Here is a 20,638-nt window from a genome sequence, read left to right on the forward strand (position 1 = left end):
ACAATACTGTGCAAAAGGCACATATAAATGAAGAATCTGTAAAGCAAAAATAATTAAACAAACAGTTTTAAATATAGACGATTTTTACCATATTACCATAAAGAGCAGTGAACAGATAACGGCTAAATCAAATCAATATTGGTTATGCCCTCCCTTAACCTTTAAAACTGCATCAATTCTCTTTGGTACACTGGCCTGCAGTTTAATAAGAACATCTGCTGCTAGATTTTACCAGACATATTGGAGAACCTGCCGCAGTTCTTCTGCAGACTTTGGCTGTCTCGCTTGCTTCTGGCTCTCCAGGTAATTCCAGACAGCCTCGATCACGTTTTTACTGATATATTTGTTATGCTACTTTTTTTTTTACAAAATGCAAAGATGTCACTGTACCATTGCATTTTTTGGAAAATGGACATTTGGAGATCTCAAATGTGTTCTTGTCTACTGACAATGCAGAAAACTAAAAAAAAAGATAAGAAAATATTTAATACCAAATGTTTATTTAAAAAATAATTATGATAAGAATTTTGCACTGTACCTTACACACAAAGTACATACTCATGTGCTGGAAATGCTAAAGGCAGAACTGCATTGTGAACAGTTGGACAGCAGGATTTCAGGTTCAGATATGTAGTGCTTTCTGTTTGACTGAAGGGGGGAAGGATTTCTGGGTAATCTGTGGATGATGTGCAGGAAGTCATTTGGGTTTGTGTTTCTGAAGGGAGTGGGGTTAGTGTGAGCCAAGTGGCCAGAATGAAGACAGGGGAGCTCAGGGGAGCCTAATGAAGGCTGATCTACTCCATTTGGATGCTGTGAAGAAATTCCTTGAACGTGATCTGCAGTCCGCTCCAGTCGCAGATGAGCAGAGCGGGAGAGAGAGAACACAGGCTCAGGATCCCAGATTGATTTCTGCTCGGGCTGAGCGAGGACAGTGAAAAATGTGCCTTGGCCTACAGTTTACTGGTATATAAAACCAGCGCATAGCTCTCTGTAGTCTTTCCTTACATGGGAAATACAGTAGAAGCCTTGTTTATTGTCTGGATTCTAAAAACAGACTATCCGGCGAAGAGAACAAGGTTTTCGAAATTGCGAACCAGTATTGGTGCCAGTTCGAGACCAGAAGCAGTTTCATTAAAACACAAAGAGGTCTAAACTACGCTTCCATGGATGCGGCATACGCTGGAGACGTGATGGATTTGCAACAGGCGCACTTTCATGTTTTGAAGTGCTTGTTTTTTTTTTTCTGTAAATTAACTGCAAGTCTTCCCAGTAATATCCTTTGATCTGAAATACATGCTGATCTGCGCAGTCTTTCACATGGCTTTCATGGATACAATCTCTTGTCTAAACAGTCTGCTTTTGTATGAACTAGTCATTAAGTATTAATAATGCCCTGGTTGACTTCTGCTGGGGAATATATGTATTGTGAAGTAAAGACTCTGTAGACATGATTAGAACAGTAGAAAATGTATAAACTGTGTAAAGAGGTTTGGCGTGAACGGTATTGCAGTACTAGGAAACCTCAATGTTCAGTTGACAAGTGTGCTTGTGCGTCATGCTCAAAGTTTGACATGAGTCAAATATTTCAGGTTTTCACTACTTTGCTTCTTCATTCCTTTAATCTCCAAAGACCTGCTTCTTCTGAAAATTCTTGCATGAATATTTTATTGATCAATTGTGAAGTGCTTTTTGTTATGGTTTAAGAGTGAATTTTATCCTGCTTCTGTGATTTTTCAAAAAAAATCAACACAAACACACACGTATGCACACAGATACACTTTTTTTATAATAACAGAAACAATGACCATCAGCTTATGAAATATATCGAATGACACTTGAACTTTAGAGGAGGAAAATAAGCATTTTCAAATTGTCTTTATTGTTTTATTCTCTCGGGGTTTCAAAAGTTTTGTCACACGCTAGTATTTTTCCACAGTAGCTTTTATCCATTTTGGATTTACATTCTGCATTTTGTTGCCAATGAAAAGTAACTGATGCGGACCCTACTTGTTTTAACACCAGACTCTCCATGGAAGATCTACTTGCCCAAAGTAGACCCTGTCCTGACTGGTGTGGTGGTGAGAGGGCTGACCCCAGCACGCACATACCAGTTCAGAGTGTGCGCCGTCAACCAGGTGGGGAAGGGCCAGTACAGCACCGAGACAAACAGGTACGTGTTACTGTCCCAAACCCGCCAACGCCACGTACTTCACCTTCCTCTTCATCGCTCTCCGCAAGCCAGTGACCAAACAAGCGATAGCTGAAGCCAGCCTGTATCTTACCATCAAAACCTATGTCAGCTTATGTTGTATGCTTCAAAACCAAATGAACACCAAGCAATTACATTAGGGTTCTCAACACACTCCAGTTCAGATCCATCAACAGATTACATTTCAATCGGTTAAATAGATGTACGGTATGCTCCATTTACCTACCCTGATAAATAACTTAGATTTTGTTTATGACATAGATGAACCCTCCAAGAAATTTATAAAAATATTTTTGATATTGCATTCTCTGAGTACATTTTGCATTGGAAAGTTTTCTGTGGAAGGTGAGAAAATGGCGGGCTGGAAAATCTGTTGGGCTGGATTCAGATCCACAGCAGCAGTCATTATAGAGACAGCAGTCTGGGTGGCTGCCTGCTCTGCTGCTGCTTTTATGCCGGGGAGGTTGGCACTCTTTCCGTTAGCATGAGTTATTAAAGCCTAGTTGTTTTTTTCTCCGGGAAAAAAGGTGGCATTATCTTTTGTTCGGAGAGAACAGGGCATCCATTTGCTCCGAAATGAGCAATTTATATTCATCAGCCTTATTGAACTGAGCTTCTTTAAATTTCACATTGCTCCTGTTTGCCGAAAACCGAAAGGCACCTCTGAAAAGATCGGGGACTTCACCTCCGACAGTGATGCAGCGCTACGAAACAATTAAGGCAGAACGCTCCCCCTCCGTCCCTCCCCCTCCTAAGCCCTGCACTTCAGCGGTCTAAATGGCGAGAATATTCATCAGGGTGTCTGTTCGCATTCATCCCTGCGTGAGCGATGGCGTCGCTCCCGGAAAGCGCCCGCGGCGGTAATCGCGCCGGAGGGGTGTAGATGGGATGGCAGAAGGCCCCAGGTACGGACTCCCGGTGCCAGGAACGCCAGAGACACCCAGGACCCCATCCAGTAAACGAGGCTTGTGATCCCAGCGGACATACCTGGGGATCCTGGCGAGACCTTTCGGCGAACGGCAGCCGAGCTCCGCTGTAGCCGCCTGGAACGCTTGGGTATCGGTCTTCGCCCAATGCCGTCCTGTACCTGCGGTTCTTCTCACGGCGTGGTGAGGGTGTCCCCCGCTGGTGCGCGCCCTGTAGGGCCTGGAGTATGATGCAACATTCACACACTGAATAAAGGAGGCCCAAAGAGCGGGGGGGGAAGAGTAGTTTCAGCTTAAATATATGTATTTGTCATTTAATCAATAGAGCGTATTAACACAACTTTGTTTAATCTGAAGTCGGGGGGGAGGTCAAATATTGATGAGGCTCTCATTAAAATTTGAACACCTAGCTGCTTAACTTATGTGGACCCAATTAGTGGCCTTTTGGCTGTGAACTCCATCAAGTCTGTGTATAAAAAATTTAAATTCTTCATTTCTTTCATATTCTTTCCTGAAATGTTCCCATTAATGCCACTACTAGTTAGACAAGACTTCGCATTTGACGAAAATCATTAGAGATGCTATACATCTCTGAGGTCATTATCTCTGTACAGCTATACTGTAATGCCCCTGGGGAAGTAGTGAGACATTCACCATCCCCATGTGTTTTGGCATATTTCAGATCAAACTATCTTAGATTACCTCGAGATGCAGAACTGAGTTTATGTGCAATTCTTAAACACGATCAATATGCTTGAGAAAATCGCTATGTTGTCACACAAAATTAATGCATTCATATGTAATGGTAGATATAGATTTAAAAAATTGGTTACATCACTTTTTTTTGTTTTTTTGGTTGACTCAACCTTTACTGATGAAAAATGTTCATCCTATAATGACAGAAGCCCTCGTATAGATATTATTTTTCAAAAACAAAACTTCAAATCTATATCAGCCAGGGCTAATTTGAGTTTTTTTTCTGAAAGCTGTTTTGTATTGATTATGCTTGTCGAAGAGCTGCCGTCTGTGAAATGCGGTGAATCTGGTGGAATCTTCTGGAACAGCGTGAGAGTACTTATGGAGCGTGTCTGAGTCGTCTGGGAAAGCCTTGGACAGCACTTATACTATGCTAACTTGTTGAAAATGCACGAGTGAGAAGGGTGTTATTTACCTGTGCTGCAGATCTGAACAACGATGAAATTGCAGCATCGCATTCACAGTGATTCATTTGAAATGTGACTTTGGACTGATCATTATCGGGGTACCTGTTCCTCACAGAAGCTCGCCGCCCCTGCGTAGGGAGGGGGCCCCAGTGTTCAAAGTGAAATAAATCCTCACTGGGTGCCATGAAATGAGATTGTTGAATTCTGTGAAAGCTTTCCAAATAAAAGTTGGACGCTGGTACTGATGCAGCAGCTGGCTCTTGCAGAAAAGCTGCCAATTTCCTCCTGCCCTCAGAAGCTATGACTTTCTCTAGCAGTATGCAAGATGGTCCACTCTTCGCCTTGTTTTAACCTGGGACCAATCTCTCTCTCTCTCTCTCTCTCTCTCTCTCTCTCTCTCTCTCACACACACACACACACACACACACACACACATACTTACGCACATACACAGGCACACACACACACACACACACACACACACACACACACACACACACATGCAAATGCTGATTTCCCTTTTAAAAGGCCTATAGGCTTCCCTCTGCTCCTGATGTTCCCTTCATTTGAAACTTAAACAGGAAACAGGACCTCTGTACCTCTGCTGGAATAAACATATGTACACCGCCCACGTGGTGGAAGGGTATCCGCCTGCAGTGTCACAAAAACTGAAAGCTTCCCCCCGGATAATAGTTCACCATCAAAAGCTCAAACGCAGCGGTTGTGCTTGTGCAAGTTAAGCTTTCTCTCGTTAGAATAATAGGAATAATTGTGCCCTTTGTTCTTTGTGCGTTTGAGATGACATGAGTTTTGTCAGTGAGCCATGCCTCTGAGCTACTCTCTCTGCTGTGTGTTGGAAGAAACATTCTTTCATACAGAGAAGAACTTCATCAGGAGAGAGAGAGAGAGCGAGAGAGAGAGAGCTCCCCCTTGGTGATTCACTGTTGATATTCTTAGTCTCTCCAAACCAGCTCTGTATTGTTCCTTATAAGCACAAAAATGAGAATCTGTTACAAAGCTAATGAATTGTTAGCTTTCAAAAAGAGTTCCATTTTTGGCAGTTTTTCCTTGAAGCAACTTTCTGGACCACGACCATTTGTGCAACCTCCAGACGACCCCATTCTGTGAAGTACAGAAATGCTGGGACAGGGGAGATCCAAAGTAAGCATAACTCATAACGGCTGTTACCGTCATAAAGGGTTGTTAATGTTTACCATTCATAACGGCGGAGCTCTCCATACGTAGATTAAAGGCAGAGACGTCGGCAAGGCCTTTCCTTCGGGCCCCCGCGTGATCGCACCCGCCGGATTGTTGCGCGCCGGAGTGACGCGCGGCAGTAAAATAAGAAATACCGGCTTCCTCGCCTCCGCCGTTGATGCTAAAAGCGGGGGAGCCGCGCGGCAGATGTGCGCTGTGGAGAACGGCGGAAATAAATGGGTAAATATCCCATGAAGGAAGGGCCATCAGACCGGAGTGCTGCTGCAATCACACTGCGGCTCTCTCACATATGGGCCTGATTAGGCAGATTTACAAAGCAGCGCCACAGCGCTGCTCCCTATTATTTGAAATTGAAGGCATTAATTAAGGAGAGGACTTCCAGCGAGGAATAACAAATGATTGCAGTTTTAAGGAGACACCGACTATAAATCTCGAATAACCCAAGGATCCCTCATTAAACTTTGAAGTCGCGGGCGAAGCGAGCGTACCGCAGTGATACTTGTTAATACAGATTTAACAATCCATTAGCATGGAATGTATGGGCCGCGAGGAAATGTCATGTACAGTGGCGTAGCGGCTCAGAGAGGCAGCTGAACCGTCAGCGTCGATGTTTGAATCTGCTGGATCATTTTTGAATCCGCTGATTTCTTTCTTTTTTTTTTACATGCCGATTATTATGTGCTCCCACTGTCCAGGCCAGTCAGGTTTTCAGTGCCAGTCGAGTCCTGGTCAGGGTGGCGGAGTGTCACATCTGGCCGAGAGCAAACTCAGCTAAGGGAACGGAGGAATCAAGAAAACGTCAGTTACAGACGTGGCAGATGGGGAGAGGTGGAACCACAGGTCGATCGTTCAGAACATTCACGTCACACATTCCGAAGAAACACGTCCACAAAGGATGCGTTTGTCTTTCCTTGCTCAATAATTCTTTATGAGCCTCGTACTGCAGTTCCTGGCTCCTAGCTCCTTCAGGGAACATTTAACGGGTTGGAATGCCCTTAAAGATGGGGGACCTCTATCGATTTTGAGGTCAGTTATGGAGACAAGGATAAAATAAGCGATTGGAATGACCCCGAAGCCTCGTAACTGAGCACCTAGTCTGCCTGCTCACCACACCCCAGGCCCCTGGCCCCCGGCCCCTGGATGGGAAGACGACGACTCGACGCTACGCTTATCACCCGCTAGCACACGGCGCCCTGATAATGCCATTAATCACTAATTGAGTTTTGCGGTTTTATTTTGTTTTGTGTCGTTATTCCCCTCCTGAGAGTTTCCCTTTTACACCATCAATCTAATTTCAGGAGTGGGATTTCTGCAATTGTGTGGACAAACGAGCTCCGCGGCTACCAATTATTCCCAGGTGGCCTCTTCTGTTCGCGCCGTGGCTGTTCCCAGAGAAGGACTCCGTCAGTGTCATCCGCTGGGAAATTGTCTTGTAATGTGCAGCTAAAGTAGACTATACCTAAATATAACCTTGGGCCAAGTAGCTGTGTGTTTGTGGGTGAGTGATATTTGCAGCTCATGTAAACTGCCACAGTGGATGTAGTGCAGCCTGAAACAGACCCAACTATGAGTGCTCTGTCCTGTCATGGGTCTGCCTGTAGCGGCTAAGTTGCATGACTGCGACCCGGAAGTTTGGCGGTTCAAGCCCCGGTGTAGCCACGATTAGATCCACACAGCTGTTGGGGCCTTCAGCAAGGGGCCAACCATGTATTGCTCCAGGGGGGATTGCTTAGTCGAGTCAACTGTAAGTTGCTTCGGATAAATGCATCAGCTAAATAACAAATTATGTATTGTATTATTTTGTTTCTCTGATATCCTAGTTTGGTCTGTACTTCCCGATAGGTTAATGCTGCGAGAGGAGGCTCCTAGCGCCCCGCCGAAAAACATCGTGGCCAGCGGGCGGACCAACCAGTCCATCATGGTTCAGTGGCAGCCTCCTCCAGAGCCCGAGCTGAACGGCGTGCTCCGGGGCTATGTGCTCAGGTAAGGCTGCCTGGTAAACACACGCAAATAGAGTGGAGCAATGACTGTTAAACACACGCAAACAGAGTGGAGCAATGACTGTTAAACACACGCAGACAGAGTGGAGCAATGACTGTTAAACACACGCAAACAGAGAGGAGCAATGACCGTTAAACACACCCAGACAGAGTGGAGCAATGACCGTTAAACACACGCAAACAGAGTGGAGCAATGACTGTTAAACACACGCAAACAGAGTGGAGCAATGACTGTTAAACACACGCAGACAGAGTGGAGCAATGACTGTTAAACACACGCAGACAGAGTGGAGCAATGACTGTTAAACACACGCAAACAGAGTGGAGCAACTCTAGCTTCTGCAATATGTTGAACATACAAGCGAAACTGATCTTTCGGGGGGAATTTTTGGAGGGCGGAGAGTTAAATCATTAAATGAGGGGGAAGCAGAGCCGTAGCCCACAGCTCTGTGGGGGAGAATATGCACCTCTGCATGGAAGGAAATTGATTGGAGGGGAATAGAAAATGTACAGATAATTGATCTCAATACACACCCGCTGGTACACAATGACGTGAAAATACAGAAGTATTACAATTTTTGGGAATGTTAAGGTTTGTTCATGTGGTTGTGAAGAAAATTAAGAAAAAAAAAAATTTTGATTTCAGTTTGTCTTTAATATGCCTCTGAATCAGGAGCGCACCAGTGCTCACGAATACACCGCTCTGTTTTCATTTTTCTAATAAGCATGATAAAATGCATAAATAAAAAGGTTGATCGTATGTCACATAGGTGTGTGTGTGTGTGTGATTGTGGGCTTAACGCTAGCGGTCCTCACTAAGCACATCAAGGAGGTCCTCACTAAGCAGATCTACTTCTGCCCGTGCAACATGAGAAACGCTGAATATCTGGCCCTGCAGTGCAAAACAAAGGCTGCCTTAACTAGTGCTTTAGTCTTGTAATGAGACTTCAGGAACTAGTGCTTTAGTCTTGTAATGAGACTTCAGGCCATATTTACTAAGGAAACTATCGCAACACAAATACATTTGCTCTATTTCAACTTGTTTGTGGTTGCAGATACCGACAAATTAACAACCGATTTGCGAAGATTGTTGCCAATTAAGCAGTCGAATAAATGAAATGCCCTACGAGGGAAAAGACACAGGTAGTGGTTCAACTAAGGATATGATATTAACACTGGTAGAACGACAGGTGGAAAAATCCCTGCAAAATGAGAAAGTCGTGGAGGTGTGGAAAGATTAGACACAAATTAACCTAAAGGTAAAACTATTCACAATAGATTATATACCCTTTATATAACTCACAACTGCATTTTTTACTGACTGCTAGATCATTTCAATTCCAAAGATAATTTCATATTATATCTGAAAATACATTAGATTAAGTAGAAGATTTGTAGAAATTCTGTCTCCTTTCTGTCTCCTTGCATTTGTTCAGGAGTTCTAACACCTAAAAATTCCCACACTAAGAAGGGAGTCGCAATTAATCTGTGCTTTAGTAAATGAGACGGAATACTTGCTTTGCCTAATTTAAATCATATCCACCCTGTTTTATTGCCTTTGCTACAGGTATACTTATGCATGAACATATTTACTTTTGCATCAACAGGAAAGTTGCAGTCCCCGCAAATTACATCCTAACAGCGACTTTGACCCATTGCAACCATTTCCTAAATCACACAAAGATATTGCAACTTTATTGCCGCTGTTTTTGCATCTGAAAAGCAGTCGCGGTCCTCTAGTAAATCTAGCCTTTAAAATCTTTTTATTTTTTTGAACTCAGGTAGAAAATTATATAATCTTGTTTTAAGTTACAGTTTGCTTGACAAGTGAAATGAAATTTTCTTACCCCATTAGCAAATCTTGAAATGAGTCAAACTGTCTCACTTCATTGGCAATATTTTTGTCTTATTTAGCAAAGCAATATAAATAAGATTTGAAGTTTAAAATACTTGCTGAGATTTGCTTATTTTTAGTTGTTTGTCAGCCTCAGCCATTGCCTGCACAGCCCTCTTCCCTTTCTTCCCTGTAGCATTCTGGTTAAGGGCTATTCTTCTCCAAGGTTGTCGGTTTGATTCTCAGATAAGACATTGCTGCTGTTCCTTTGTGCAAGGTACTTAACCACGAATAGCCCGAGTGAAACACGCAACTGCGTGGCTGGGATGCATTTGCAGAATTCATTCTGGAAAAGTGTGTCTGCTAAATGCCTAAAGTGTGAAATGTAATAGCCCTGTTGGAACCGCACCTCCAGAGAAGTCAGGTAAATGTGGAGGAGATACAATAGCAGAGGGAAACATGGGTACTCGAAAAACACTTCCCCCTCTCCTCCACCCGTCTCTTCCCCTCATATTTCCAGATAGGAGGAGGAAACGAGCGGAGGATAGGAGGGTGGGTTTTCGCGAGTTTTGGGACGGACCCGGGAGAATGCTGCCGTGGGCGCGGCTGACTCTGCGGCGGTAGAGGCGCTCTGAGCGGTGGCGTGGCAGGGCCTGGGCGCGGCTGACTCTGCGGCGGTAGAGGCGCTCTGAGCGGTGGCGTGGCAGGGCCTGGGCGCGTCTGCTCTCGCCGTGGGGCATCGCCCACCTCCCCGCAGCCCTGCCCCCAGAGGCGTACCCGCCTGCCAACACCGGCCGCCAAACGACCGCCCTCCCACCGGCCGGGCCTCGCCTGCACCTCCTCTCGCATTACCAGCCCGGGGCGTGTTGATGGAAACCATTCCTCAAACGCAATCAGAGGAAGAGAGTGCGCCGCTGTTTCTGGCTGTCTGGCCAGGTTTGACAGGCAGGCTGAAGTGATTAGGCTGCCCACTTCATCCCTGCAGCTGGGGCTCCTGTGGCAGGGGCACGTTTCTCCTGTCTGATCATAGCTTTCAGTGTTCCTTAACCCTGTGCAGGCAAGTGCCGTTCTTATCACTACTGATATTTCAAATGAAAAGCAATCAACTGCATTAACCTTGATTGTGAAAGGAGGGCTTCGCTGTACTGCTTTGGGGCTGACAGATAGTAGGATATTTAGTGTGATATAAGCACCTGTCGGTAGAGTTGCCAGAGGTACATAGAAGATAAGGGAGATTTTTAATTATAACCATTGATAGTAATAGTAGTGTGTGTGTGTGTGTGTGTGTGTGTGTGTGTGTGTGTGCGCGCATGTGCGTGTGTATGCGCGTGTGTGTGCGTGTGTGTGCGTGTGTGTGTGTATGCGTGCGTGCGTGCGTGCGTGTGTGTGTGTGTGCGTGCCTGTATGCTTGTGTCTCATCTGCTCTGACTGCAGGTATCGTCTGGCCGGCCTCCCTGGGGAGTACCAGCAGAAGAACATCAGCAGCCCTGAGATGAACTACTGCCTGATTAGGGACCTGATCATCTGGACGCAGTATGAGATCCAGGTGGCGGCTTATACTGGGGCTGGCCTGGGAGTCTTCAGCCCGCCAGTCACAGAGTACACACTCCAGGGAGGTGAGTCCCTCAGTCACAGAGTACACACTGCAGGGAGGTGAGTCCCTCAGTCACAGAGTACACACTCCAGGGAGGTGAGTCCCTCAGTCACAGAGTACACACTGCAGGGAGGTGAGTCCCTCAGTCCCTCAGTCCCTCAGTCACAGAGTACACACTGCAGGGAGGTGAGTCCCTCAGTCACAGAGTACACACTGCAGGGAGGTGAGTCCCTCAGTCCCTCAGTCACAGAGTACACACTGCAGGGAGGTGAGTCCCTCAGTCACAGAGTACACACTGCAGGGAGGTGAGTCCCTCAGTCACAGAGTACACACTGCAGGGAGGTGAGTCCCTCAGTCACAGAGTACACACTGCAGGGAGGTGAGTCCCTCAGTCACAGAGTACACACTGCAGGGAGGTGAGTCCCTCAGTCACAGAGTACACACTGCAGGGAGGTGAGTCCCTCAGTCACAGAGTACACATTGAAGGGAGTCGCACTGTCCGGGAACAATGACAGTAGCCTGTTGTCTTAACGGCATATCCCCCGCCGTCACTTGGCCACCCCGAGGACTCGATTGAGGGGAGCCCTCTGACTTTGAGGTTAATCTTGTGAAAGTCCATTATTTCAAAGGGCTTTCTGCGGTCACGTGTGCAGGTCATTAGTCTCCGCGGGCTGGCTCTCTGAAGTCCCTCTCACTGTGACTGGACTCCACCGGGGTTTTCAGACGTCATAAACTATGGAGCTGTTAACGGAAGTGATAAAACCCATTAGAAGATTTAACTGCTGGACTGATTGGCCATTTAGGTGATCATTTTAAGAAGAGCAAATTTATTGACTCATGGGCAACAGTGAGTAGAGCTTGTTCATTTATCCAATTTGTTTTATGTGAAAAGCGCATCAGGGATGCCATTGAAAGCTCTCGATCTATTCAGGGCAATCAAAGTTTTTGGAATTACTGTACCAGGAGTCAAAATCAATCTGACCATGCTATCCCTGATAAGTTTTGATTGCCTTCACTACGGAGTGCTGGCTGTCCTGAAGACGTCAAGGCGCTCATAATGACAAGGTCGAACCCCAGACAACCTTGTGTTCCCTCTTTTGGGCTTGAAAACAACCACAGATTGCTATTTCAAGTCAGGCAAATCATTTGACTTAGTCAGTCCCACAGAAAAAAAATAAAATAAAATCTTCACAGAGGAGATTTACGGTACATGGTTTTTTAAGAACTATACCTTTACCGTATCAAACATGGAGGTTTTTGCAGGTGAACTCAGTGCTCCAGGGCTGATATACAAAGCCGAGTGGATGGACAATTACACAGCCCATTAATGGCATTACAGTGTGAGATTGAGGGTGAAAAGCAGCCTGTGATCCCTGTGATTGAGATAGTGCTGCAGCTCTGCCATGCAGTGTCTGGATGGGCCCCATTATTCCAGGTGACCAGCGATGGGCTCGGTGCTGCTATTCACAGGGGTTTTCCTGGGAGGATAAAGTCAACCTCAAAACAAAGGCTCTGGACATGACAGTGAAGGAGCTGTGTCACAGAGCTCAGTTATTTTATGGATATCTGCGGTATTTTGGCGGTAAGTCTGACGAATGGGTTTTGGGCTCAGTGACCTCGGTACAACAGCACAAATGGTTCTAGGGGAAGGCTCTTTTAAAATGTGCTTCTAACCATGTATAATAGGGTTTTTGAACGAAGAAAAAAGGAAATGAGTAAGCAGAAAACAGGTAGTGATGTTGTTCCCGGCTGAAAAAAAAACAACTTGGTAGCTGGTTCACCATTTCAGACCAGCTCAAGCTATGTTTTGAAACGGCTGGTAGCTGGTCATCTCAAGCTGGCCATAGCTGTATTTTGCACCTGGGTTGTGAAATCTGTAAAAGTCTGTTCTGGTTAGGAAGGTCTAACTCAAACCCTCCCCAGGCACCTGGAGCTACAGTATGCTGCTAGCTGCCGCAAATCACATTTCAGGTTTAATGCTCTTTAGGGTTGGTTCACTCGCTCTATATTGAGTCTTGTCTCCAAATCAGCTTTAAAACTCACAGCTCTCTGTCTGCTTTTTGTCTTTTATTTGCCCGTGGATTACTCACTGCATATGAAGGGCAAACGAAACGTAAAAAAAGAAAAAAAACACAATCCCAATTCGTGCTATCGGTAAGAACCTTACAGTCTGAATGAACCCTGCCAGAATTGTCCGAACCATTTGGATAAGCATATTATTTGTAAGAACCATACAGTCTTTATGGAAATGCTATCAGTGCCACTCATACAGTGAGTAAGGCAGTTTTTGGCTTTTTGTCTAGCTTGTTGATAGCCAAAAATCTTTAGAGTTGCACGGTCAATTAAGATATTACGGGTCGCGGTCAGCCAGCTCATGGCTCGGTGTGTTACAGGCCTTATCAGCGTGTCTGCTGGCTGTACCCTGGGAAAGTGCTTTGGGATATTATACTGAATAGCTAAAGTAAAAGTATAATTGGATGAGTCCTCATTGCTCGTTTGCTTCCCCTGCAGCACGGTGTCTCCGGTTCACCTCAGTAGTTCCACTGCTTTGAACTTCATATCCCATCTATTTCCATCGCATCTTAAAACACACTTTCCTAGAAAATGAGTAAGATAACAAGAGCACGGTCTTGCTTCGCATTACTGTACATTGGGTATGTCTTTGTCCTGATCACAGCGTACATGCATGCATAATGTGCTTTTACACAGACCGTAACTATAGTGCACATTGCATTTTTGATCATATATTCACCACGAGAATTAAAGGTACCCGCCGTCGGCATGAAAACGAACCCGCCGAAATTGAGTTCACAGAAAACACGCGGCGCTTTTTGTGGGCTTGATGTCTCCTTATTTGGTTGCGCGGGGAAACGCTCAGCGACTTTATTTATCATGTTCTGTCACCTGTGGTATCCTTGAGAGGGGAAACGTGTTATTAAAGGGGTATCTGAAATATGAGGAAAGAGCTGGCTCCTCTGCACTGCCGCTCTGCCTACCGAAGAGCCGTTATCGGCCAGCTAACACAAAATGTTCTCCTGGTGTTACTGGAATGTTCCGTCGATGTTATAGCATTGCCGCTACACGGCAGCTACATTGCAAGCTACATTTATATTAGCCGGGGAGTTACTGGGGCCTAAGTGTGCCGCACCGCATGATGCTGAGGCTAACGTTTCCCCCCTGTGAAGCCCCCCTACTGGTGCTGAGCCTCCCTGCCAGGGCCCGCAGGCACTCCGCTGATGTTCGTCTTTACCAGGGTTGAAGCAGAGGCCCAGTAAGGAGGGAGAGCATCCAGGTGCTGCTAAATCCATACGCCACCTGTGTTCTCAACCCAGAACATATTGTAATTTAAAATTTCTTTTTATTTTAGCTTTTTTGATAGCAGTGCTTGTGCTCTTTTGGCGTGTCATTCTACTGTTGAGGTCTGACGGATATTGAGGTTTGAAAATAGGCAGCGAAGAGGAGGGCTGAGTGCTTTTTAGCACTTCGCCGGGGTATTGGGTGGATACTATTGTTCGGCACGGCTGGTGCGCGGAAAACTCCCTCTGCGCGACTCGGTTCAGAGGTCGAATCGCTCGGCTAAAACGCCCTCGGCACGGCCCTCCTGCTGGGAAGAGTACGTCCAGGTCGAGGCAGCGTGTTTACTTTGGCGATGACAGGTGAGTCAGAACAACGCGCTTGGGGGACCGCCGGGCGCATGACAGGGCCCCGGGGCCCCGGCCTCGGAGCGTGAAGGAGGGGTCCCATCCCTCGGTGATATCGACCACGCGTCACACACCTGTCAGTTACTGAGCGACGAGTGCGCCTGAGTGCTGGCATGCGGCTTCGGCCTGATAATTAATGTCCTTAGTATTCTGCTGAGGGAGACCCTCTCAGTTCTGGTGACAAGCGGAGGAGTTATGCCAGCCAGCCTTTTGCGTTGCTGCGTCATCTCCGCCCAGGCTCCGGCCATTAGAACTCAATTAACTTGCTGCTCACCATCAGGTCAGACGCCGCCAGCTATCAGATCAGGCCAAATTGATATTGGACTTTTTTTTTATCGCAATCTAATTATCAAACTTTTCCTCCTACCAAAGCTCTCTGCAGAGACACGGATTTGTTCCCACCCGCCTCCTCCTCAAAGGGCACAAAATGAGGTTGGGTTAATTGAAAGCAGAAAATGTGTGTGTGCGTTTTTCTCCGAGACGTACGGTTGAGTCGTTTAACACCTGTTTCCTTACGGTGACAATTGCTTTATTTCGTCTTTCCTCCGCGGTGCCGGCCAGTTGAGTTTGTCGCGTGTCGAATCCACCAGAAAACAGACAAGAAATCAGAGGTTCGCAAGCAAAACTTGGCTACTCAAAGCAGCAGTAGTTACGGCGTCCATCTGTTCCTTAGATACATACGCTCAGATAAGCTCTTTGATGCGGTTTGGGCCCCGGGAATGTCACAGCGATATTACTTTAGAGGAAGCCGCAAGGCCGTACAGTCACACAGTGAAGTGTCTCGCAGACATTTCTCTTCTTTCAAAATCAAAAAGTGTACATTCTCAATCTGCCCTTTCCTGCACTTTAAAGCAGCACAATAACATCATTACTGGGTATTGCTCTTTCCTGCCCGTTATGGAGCGAATTACTGCAGGACTTGAGCCTGGAGTATGGGACTCCAGGCACCCTCTCTCTGTCCCTCCTTATCTATCTATAGGAGCGGGTAATAAAACAAGCGGGGGTCTGTGTGGAAAGATGCCTGTCATCTTTAATTGTGTCATCCGGCGGAGAGGTGCAGAAGGTGAGTCTCAAACCGGTCCTTACGGCTCATCCCCTCCTATCTTTTTTTTTCAGTACCGACAGCGCCCCCTCAGGACGTGGAGGCCAAAGCGCTGAACTCAACCACCGTCAAATTCACGTGGAACCCTCCGCCACAGCAGTTTATTAACGGCATCAATCAAGGATACAAGGTACGGGGCTCAACAGGGAAGTGCAGTCCTCATGTTTGTTACTTAGGCGTTCAGTACAGGGCCTTGAGTTTAGAACAGTGGTGGGCAATTCCGGTCCTGGAGGACCGGGGTGTATGCAGGTTTTTGTTTCCACCAATTAACCTGGCTAAATGAACGAATTGGCTGTATACATCAATACTGGTCCACTCATAGATATGATCACAGCAAAATGTTTCATATTGGAACACAAGAGCAGTATTTAGCTGTTATTCATGCACTTATCAAGAAATTTAGCTGAAATGTCAGAGGGCATGAATGTTAGGACTAATTATGCAAAAAGACCAGAAGTTGGCATGGAAACCAGAAACTGTTATGGCTCTTGTTCACCACCTCTGGTATAGAAACACTGTTACTGCGGCAGCTGTAGTAACTCTTCTCCAGTTACAGCAGCAACCTGCCTCTCAGGTGCATTCCCCCTGCATTAGACATGGAACTGGTCCTTCTCCGCCAATTCCACAGCTCACCTGGAGGCGTTTCTGAGGCAGCAGAAAGAGATAAATTATCAAATAAATAAATGAATGAATGGATTTTAAACACTTGTATTTTTTTCAGACCCGCAAATGCTTACCTGCTCAGATTCCTCTAAGCCTCTTAGACCTGATGAAAACTGAAGGAGAATGACCTTTAGGCCAGACTCGGTTCTGGAATATTCCGTATAAAACGAATGCAGATTCAGTCTGCCGGACAAGCTTCACGTTACCTTGGAAAGTCTGCCATATGAAGCCTTGATGCCTTCAAGACAAAATTGATGTTTCCGTTACAGCCACTGTATTGAAGTCCCAGAACATTTAAGCACATCTGGCAAGAAAAAGGCATTTTTTCTGCTTGGCTAAAGTTAATCCATCTTTGTATTCTCTTCTCCTGCAAGCATTGTTGATACTGAGAGGGGATTCTGAGATGGTGTGATTATCTGGCTGTTTACACATGCATAAGAAAACAGTGGCACAGTCAGGGGTCATAAGGTTCTGATATAGAAGATAGCCTTTTCAAATTGTGGCTTGAGGTTGCAAACATTGCAGCTGTTTTATTTGAGATTGTATAAATGAGTAATTTGTGTTGTGCTTTTGTGTTTGTATTGTATTTAATTTTATGTTGTATTCTTTGCTTTCTCCTCCTTTGGCCAGGGCTCCCTTGTAAAAGAGATAACCATCTCAATGGGTAAATAAAGGAGAAAGGAGAAATTAGGAAAACTCAGGTTTTTTTGAGTCAAACCCTTGGTCGCCAGCGTCCAATATCTGACCTGGCCGTGTATTTTTCTTCTAGTTCCTGTTTCCATGCCTAATGCTGCCTTGGCTTATCCCAATGACGGTGTGTGAAGGAACCTGTTCTGCTGAATTGGTTTTCGGCAGTTGTGCGCTGTAACCTACAACGAAAGGGCAGCCAGTATTGTACTGCGGTTCAATACAACGAGAGCCACTTCTGCTTCCGAAGTAGAGCAGCGCATTTAATGCCTAAAATGATCTATATTTTTGCCTTTATATTAAAAGGCAGATAAAAGAACAGCTTCCCTTTCTGTACAGATTTCAGCCTCATACAACTGCACTCTAGCTATCAGTGAATAATTTAAAGGAAGGATTGGAATCTTGGCGGAAGGTGTATATACCTCCTCCAGAAGCAGGCAGGGCTGATCAAGGAGCTATCTGAGCCGGTACAGAACACCCTATAACTTCAATCTGGAAAGCATAGCCGCTAAATTACAGTTATTGAACAAGAGCGTGTCTGAGAAGAACAATTTCATCTGAAGTAAGTTGTAGACGCTCCTTAGAGTTGAAATCCGAAAGGGGTCGATGGCATCACTCGATTGACTGCGGCGCGACAGGAAATCCATGCCGGCAGACCCGGGGCTACGTTTCCCATGGAGACGCTCGAGAGAGACAGGGCAAGGCCTCTGCCGGTCAGTCTGTCGCTCCCCGTGCTTTCGACCCCCACCACCCGAGGTTCTTTTAGCATTCGTACCGTTTCGCCGCCGACTTACAATCCCTCCTCCGCAGCTGCTGGCGTGGCCGGAGCAGTCCCCGGACATCGTCACCGTGGTGACCATCACCCCGGACTTCCACGGGGCGCGGCACGTGGGCCTGGTCAGCGGGCTGAAGAAGTTCACCTGGTACCTGACGTCGGTGCTGTGCTTCACCACGCCGGGGGACGGGCCCAGCAGCCCGGCCCAGCTGGTGCAGACCCACGAGGACGGTGAGTGCGAGGGTCCACCTTCACACGCTTTACCGCCCGCTTCATCGGCTTCTGCCCAAACCATTTTCCGCTGCTTTTTACCCCCCCCCCCCACCGACCCTCGCCTCCGAGGGCATTTCATCTCTCTGCTTCATTTCTGCCGCTTTGTATTTCGGTCATGGCGGTGCTTTGTTTCCCTCCACTCTGAAATCTGCAGTCTGCTGTGGTGATTGGTGTGCGCTGCTGTAAAAATAAACCAGCTGGATGTGTGTTAACTGCTCACTGTTATCCTGCATGTATGTACATTACGAGTGATGTTAAATGGCTAATGCTGTGCATTATCTTTGGAGAGAAATTGGCGGTTGAATGCTGGAACACTGGTGAACACTGGAGTTTTTTTTATTTATTATTGTGTCGAATGCAAGCTGTTATCCATGCGTTTCACTGTAACTCTCAACATGTTCAATTCGCTGCAACAGTTTACTCTCGTTCAGAAACGTGAATGTGTTTAAAGTGTAGGTTTTACAGTATGTGTGAGCGATGTCATATTTATGAAAAACATAAAAAAAAGGTTATCTTTACAGATTTGCATTACTCTCCAGAACTGTCTTATGAAACGGTTGCAAATAACATGCTGAAAATCCAGAGATAAAGTAGGATTTGAAAACATGTTTCGCTCAATGAAATAGATCATGCATGTATCTGCCCCTCCTCTCCCTGCTTAAACCACATTACTCTATTGATTAATCTTCTTATGGCTGCTGAACACTGCTGCTGCTTCTTTTTCCCAGTAGCCCGGACGTACAGTCTGCCAATAATTTCAAGACCATATATGGTATTCTTTCAACAGAATATCAATGACATTTTCCAACAGTGACATATTGTTGTAGTCTCACAGCATTACTTGAATATTTCTATTAATGATAAAGCCTAATATTTATGTTTAACATCATAATTCTGAATATAAAAACTTCACAGTGTGATAACCTGTTATGTTAAATGTCTTTATGAGTCTTTATGAACTGCTTAACTTGATTCTGTGTTCCATTCAGAAGAATTTCTAATGGATGTTTTGTGTGTGTGTGTTGTGTGTGTGCGTGTGTGCATGTGCACCTATCTGTGTGTGTGTGTGTGTGTGTGTGTGTGTGTGTGTGTGTGTGTACATGTGTATGTATCTGTGTGTGTGCATTGGGTGTATGTGTGTGAGCGCATGCGTGTGTGCATATACACGTATCTGTGTGTGTGTGTGTGTGTGTGTGTGTGTGTGTGTGTGTGTACATGTGTATGTATCTGTGTGTGTGCATTGGGTGTATGTGTGTGAGCGCATGCGTGTGTGCATATACACGTATCTGTGTGTGTGTGTGTGCGTGTGCTTGTGCGTGTGCGTGCGTTGTTTGTGTGTGTGTCGCTTACAGCACCGGGCCCAGTGGGTCACCTGAGCTTCACAGAGATCCTGGACACCTCCCTGCGTGTCAGCTGGCAGGAGCCTGTTGAAAAGAATGGCATCATCACAGGTTAGGCCCGAATCCCCTCCTCCAGACAGACCCTCTCCCCACTCTCCACATCCCTATGCATGGAGCTGGAGGTGCCAAGCCCTGCACATTTACACAGCGGGTCTTTGAAGTCCCTGGCTTTTCTTCTTGTCCTATCTCTTCCCGTTCCCCCTGGCCCTGCGCGATCAGACGCTGGTCTGTGCTATTGCCTTTTTGAGAAGGCGTTCGTTTTCCATGAAAGCTAAACCAAACATACTGTATGCGCAACTCCCCGGTACCCCGCTATCACACTCTTTAATAAAAGATAAAAATAGAAGGACATATCATATAATGATGAAATACCATGAAATGTGTTCCCCCTGTCATGAAATTAATGTAGTTGCATAAGGAAACGCTTGTTTTAATCCCCAGCCATTCATATCCAGATCCCGATTTCCGAGTATGGATTTTTGCAGGCGCTTCTTTTGTGTTGCTTTCAAAATGATTTATTGCACATTGGAATTTTTTTTGTCCCAATATGAAGTCAGATCTGGCTCCCATCTGCTTAAATTTGCCTTAACATTGTGTTACTGCATGCATAGGTAGGTTTCTTTTGAAAGGTATTCCATTTTAATTTAGCACGAACTCCAAGTTGTAACAGCTGTTTTAATGGGTACGGTTCTATTTAACACTTCATTGGGTTTTTGCACCAAGGCCATTAACTAACATCATTGTTTGAGGTATCAAGGCAGAAATATAGCCCTCTCTTAACAGCCTGGCTTTTAAAGGATTGCTCTGGTAATACCGTACTGCTGTATGTATGTGCTGTGTGCAGTAACCCAGCAAGTTACCATCAGGAAACAATTCATCAGACACTTTAACTGAGGGAAGATCAAACGCACTCAATTTAGCAAAGGTTACGCGCAAACATATGTTGTTCTACCAGAAGGACCAAAAAAGGGGTGAAAAGCGTCTGGCAGCCATTAAAGTGTAGAGGATCAAAGAAACGGAGGAATGAGTGAGATTGGATGTAGATTAAATTGGAATGATTTGGAGCAGTGGCCATTGTCGGGGGTGTGGGGGG

At 45.8% G+C, this 20,638-nt stretch overlaps 1 protein-coding gene across 1 annotated transcript in view; it reads left to right on the forward strand.

The window, feature by feature from the left end:
• The window catches only part of sdk1b (sidekick cell adhesion molecule 1b), a 354,443-nt gene that overhangs the window by 272,510 nt on the left and 61,295 nt on the right, over nucleotides 1-20,638 (forward strand). The window contains exons 16-21 of the mRNA XM_061230637.1: nucleotides 2,023-2,170; nucleotides 7,359-7,499; nucleotides 10,785-10,966; nucleotides 15,762-15,877; nucleotides 17,908-18,103; nucleotides 19,498-19,596. Coding sequence (XP_061086621.1) covers nucleotides 2,023-2,170; nucleotides 7,359-7,499; nucleotides 10,785-10,966; nucleotides 15,762-15,877; nucleotides 17,908-18,103; nucleotides 19,498-19,596 — 882 coding nt within the window. The remainder of the gene's footprint in view (nucleotides 1-2,022; nucleotides 2,171-7,358; nucleotides 7,500-10,784; nucleotides 10,967-15,761; nucleotides 15,878-17,907; nucleotides 18,104-19,497; nucleotides 19,597-20,638) is intronic.

The sequence above is a fragment of the Conger conger genome, chromosome 2, assembly GCF_963514075.1.
Source record: "Conger conger chromosome 2, fConCon1.1, whole genome shotgun sequence".
In the NCBI taxonomy this organism is placed as follows: domain Eukaryota; kingdom Metazoa; phylum Chordata; class Actinopteri; order Anguilliformes; family Congridae; genus Conger; species Conger conger.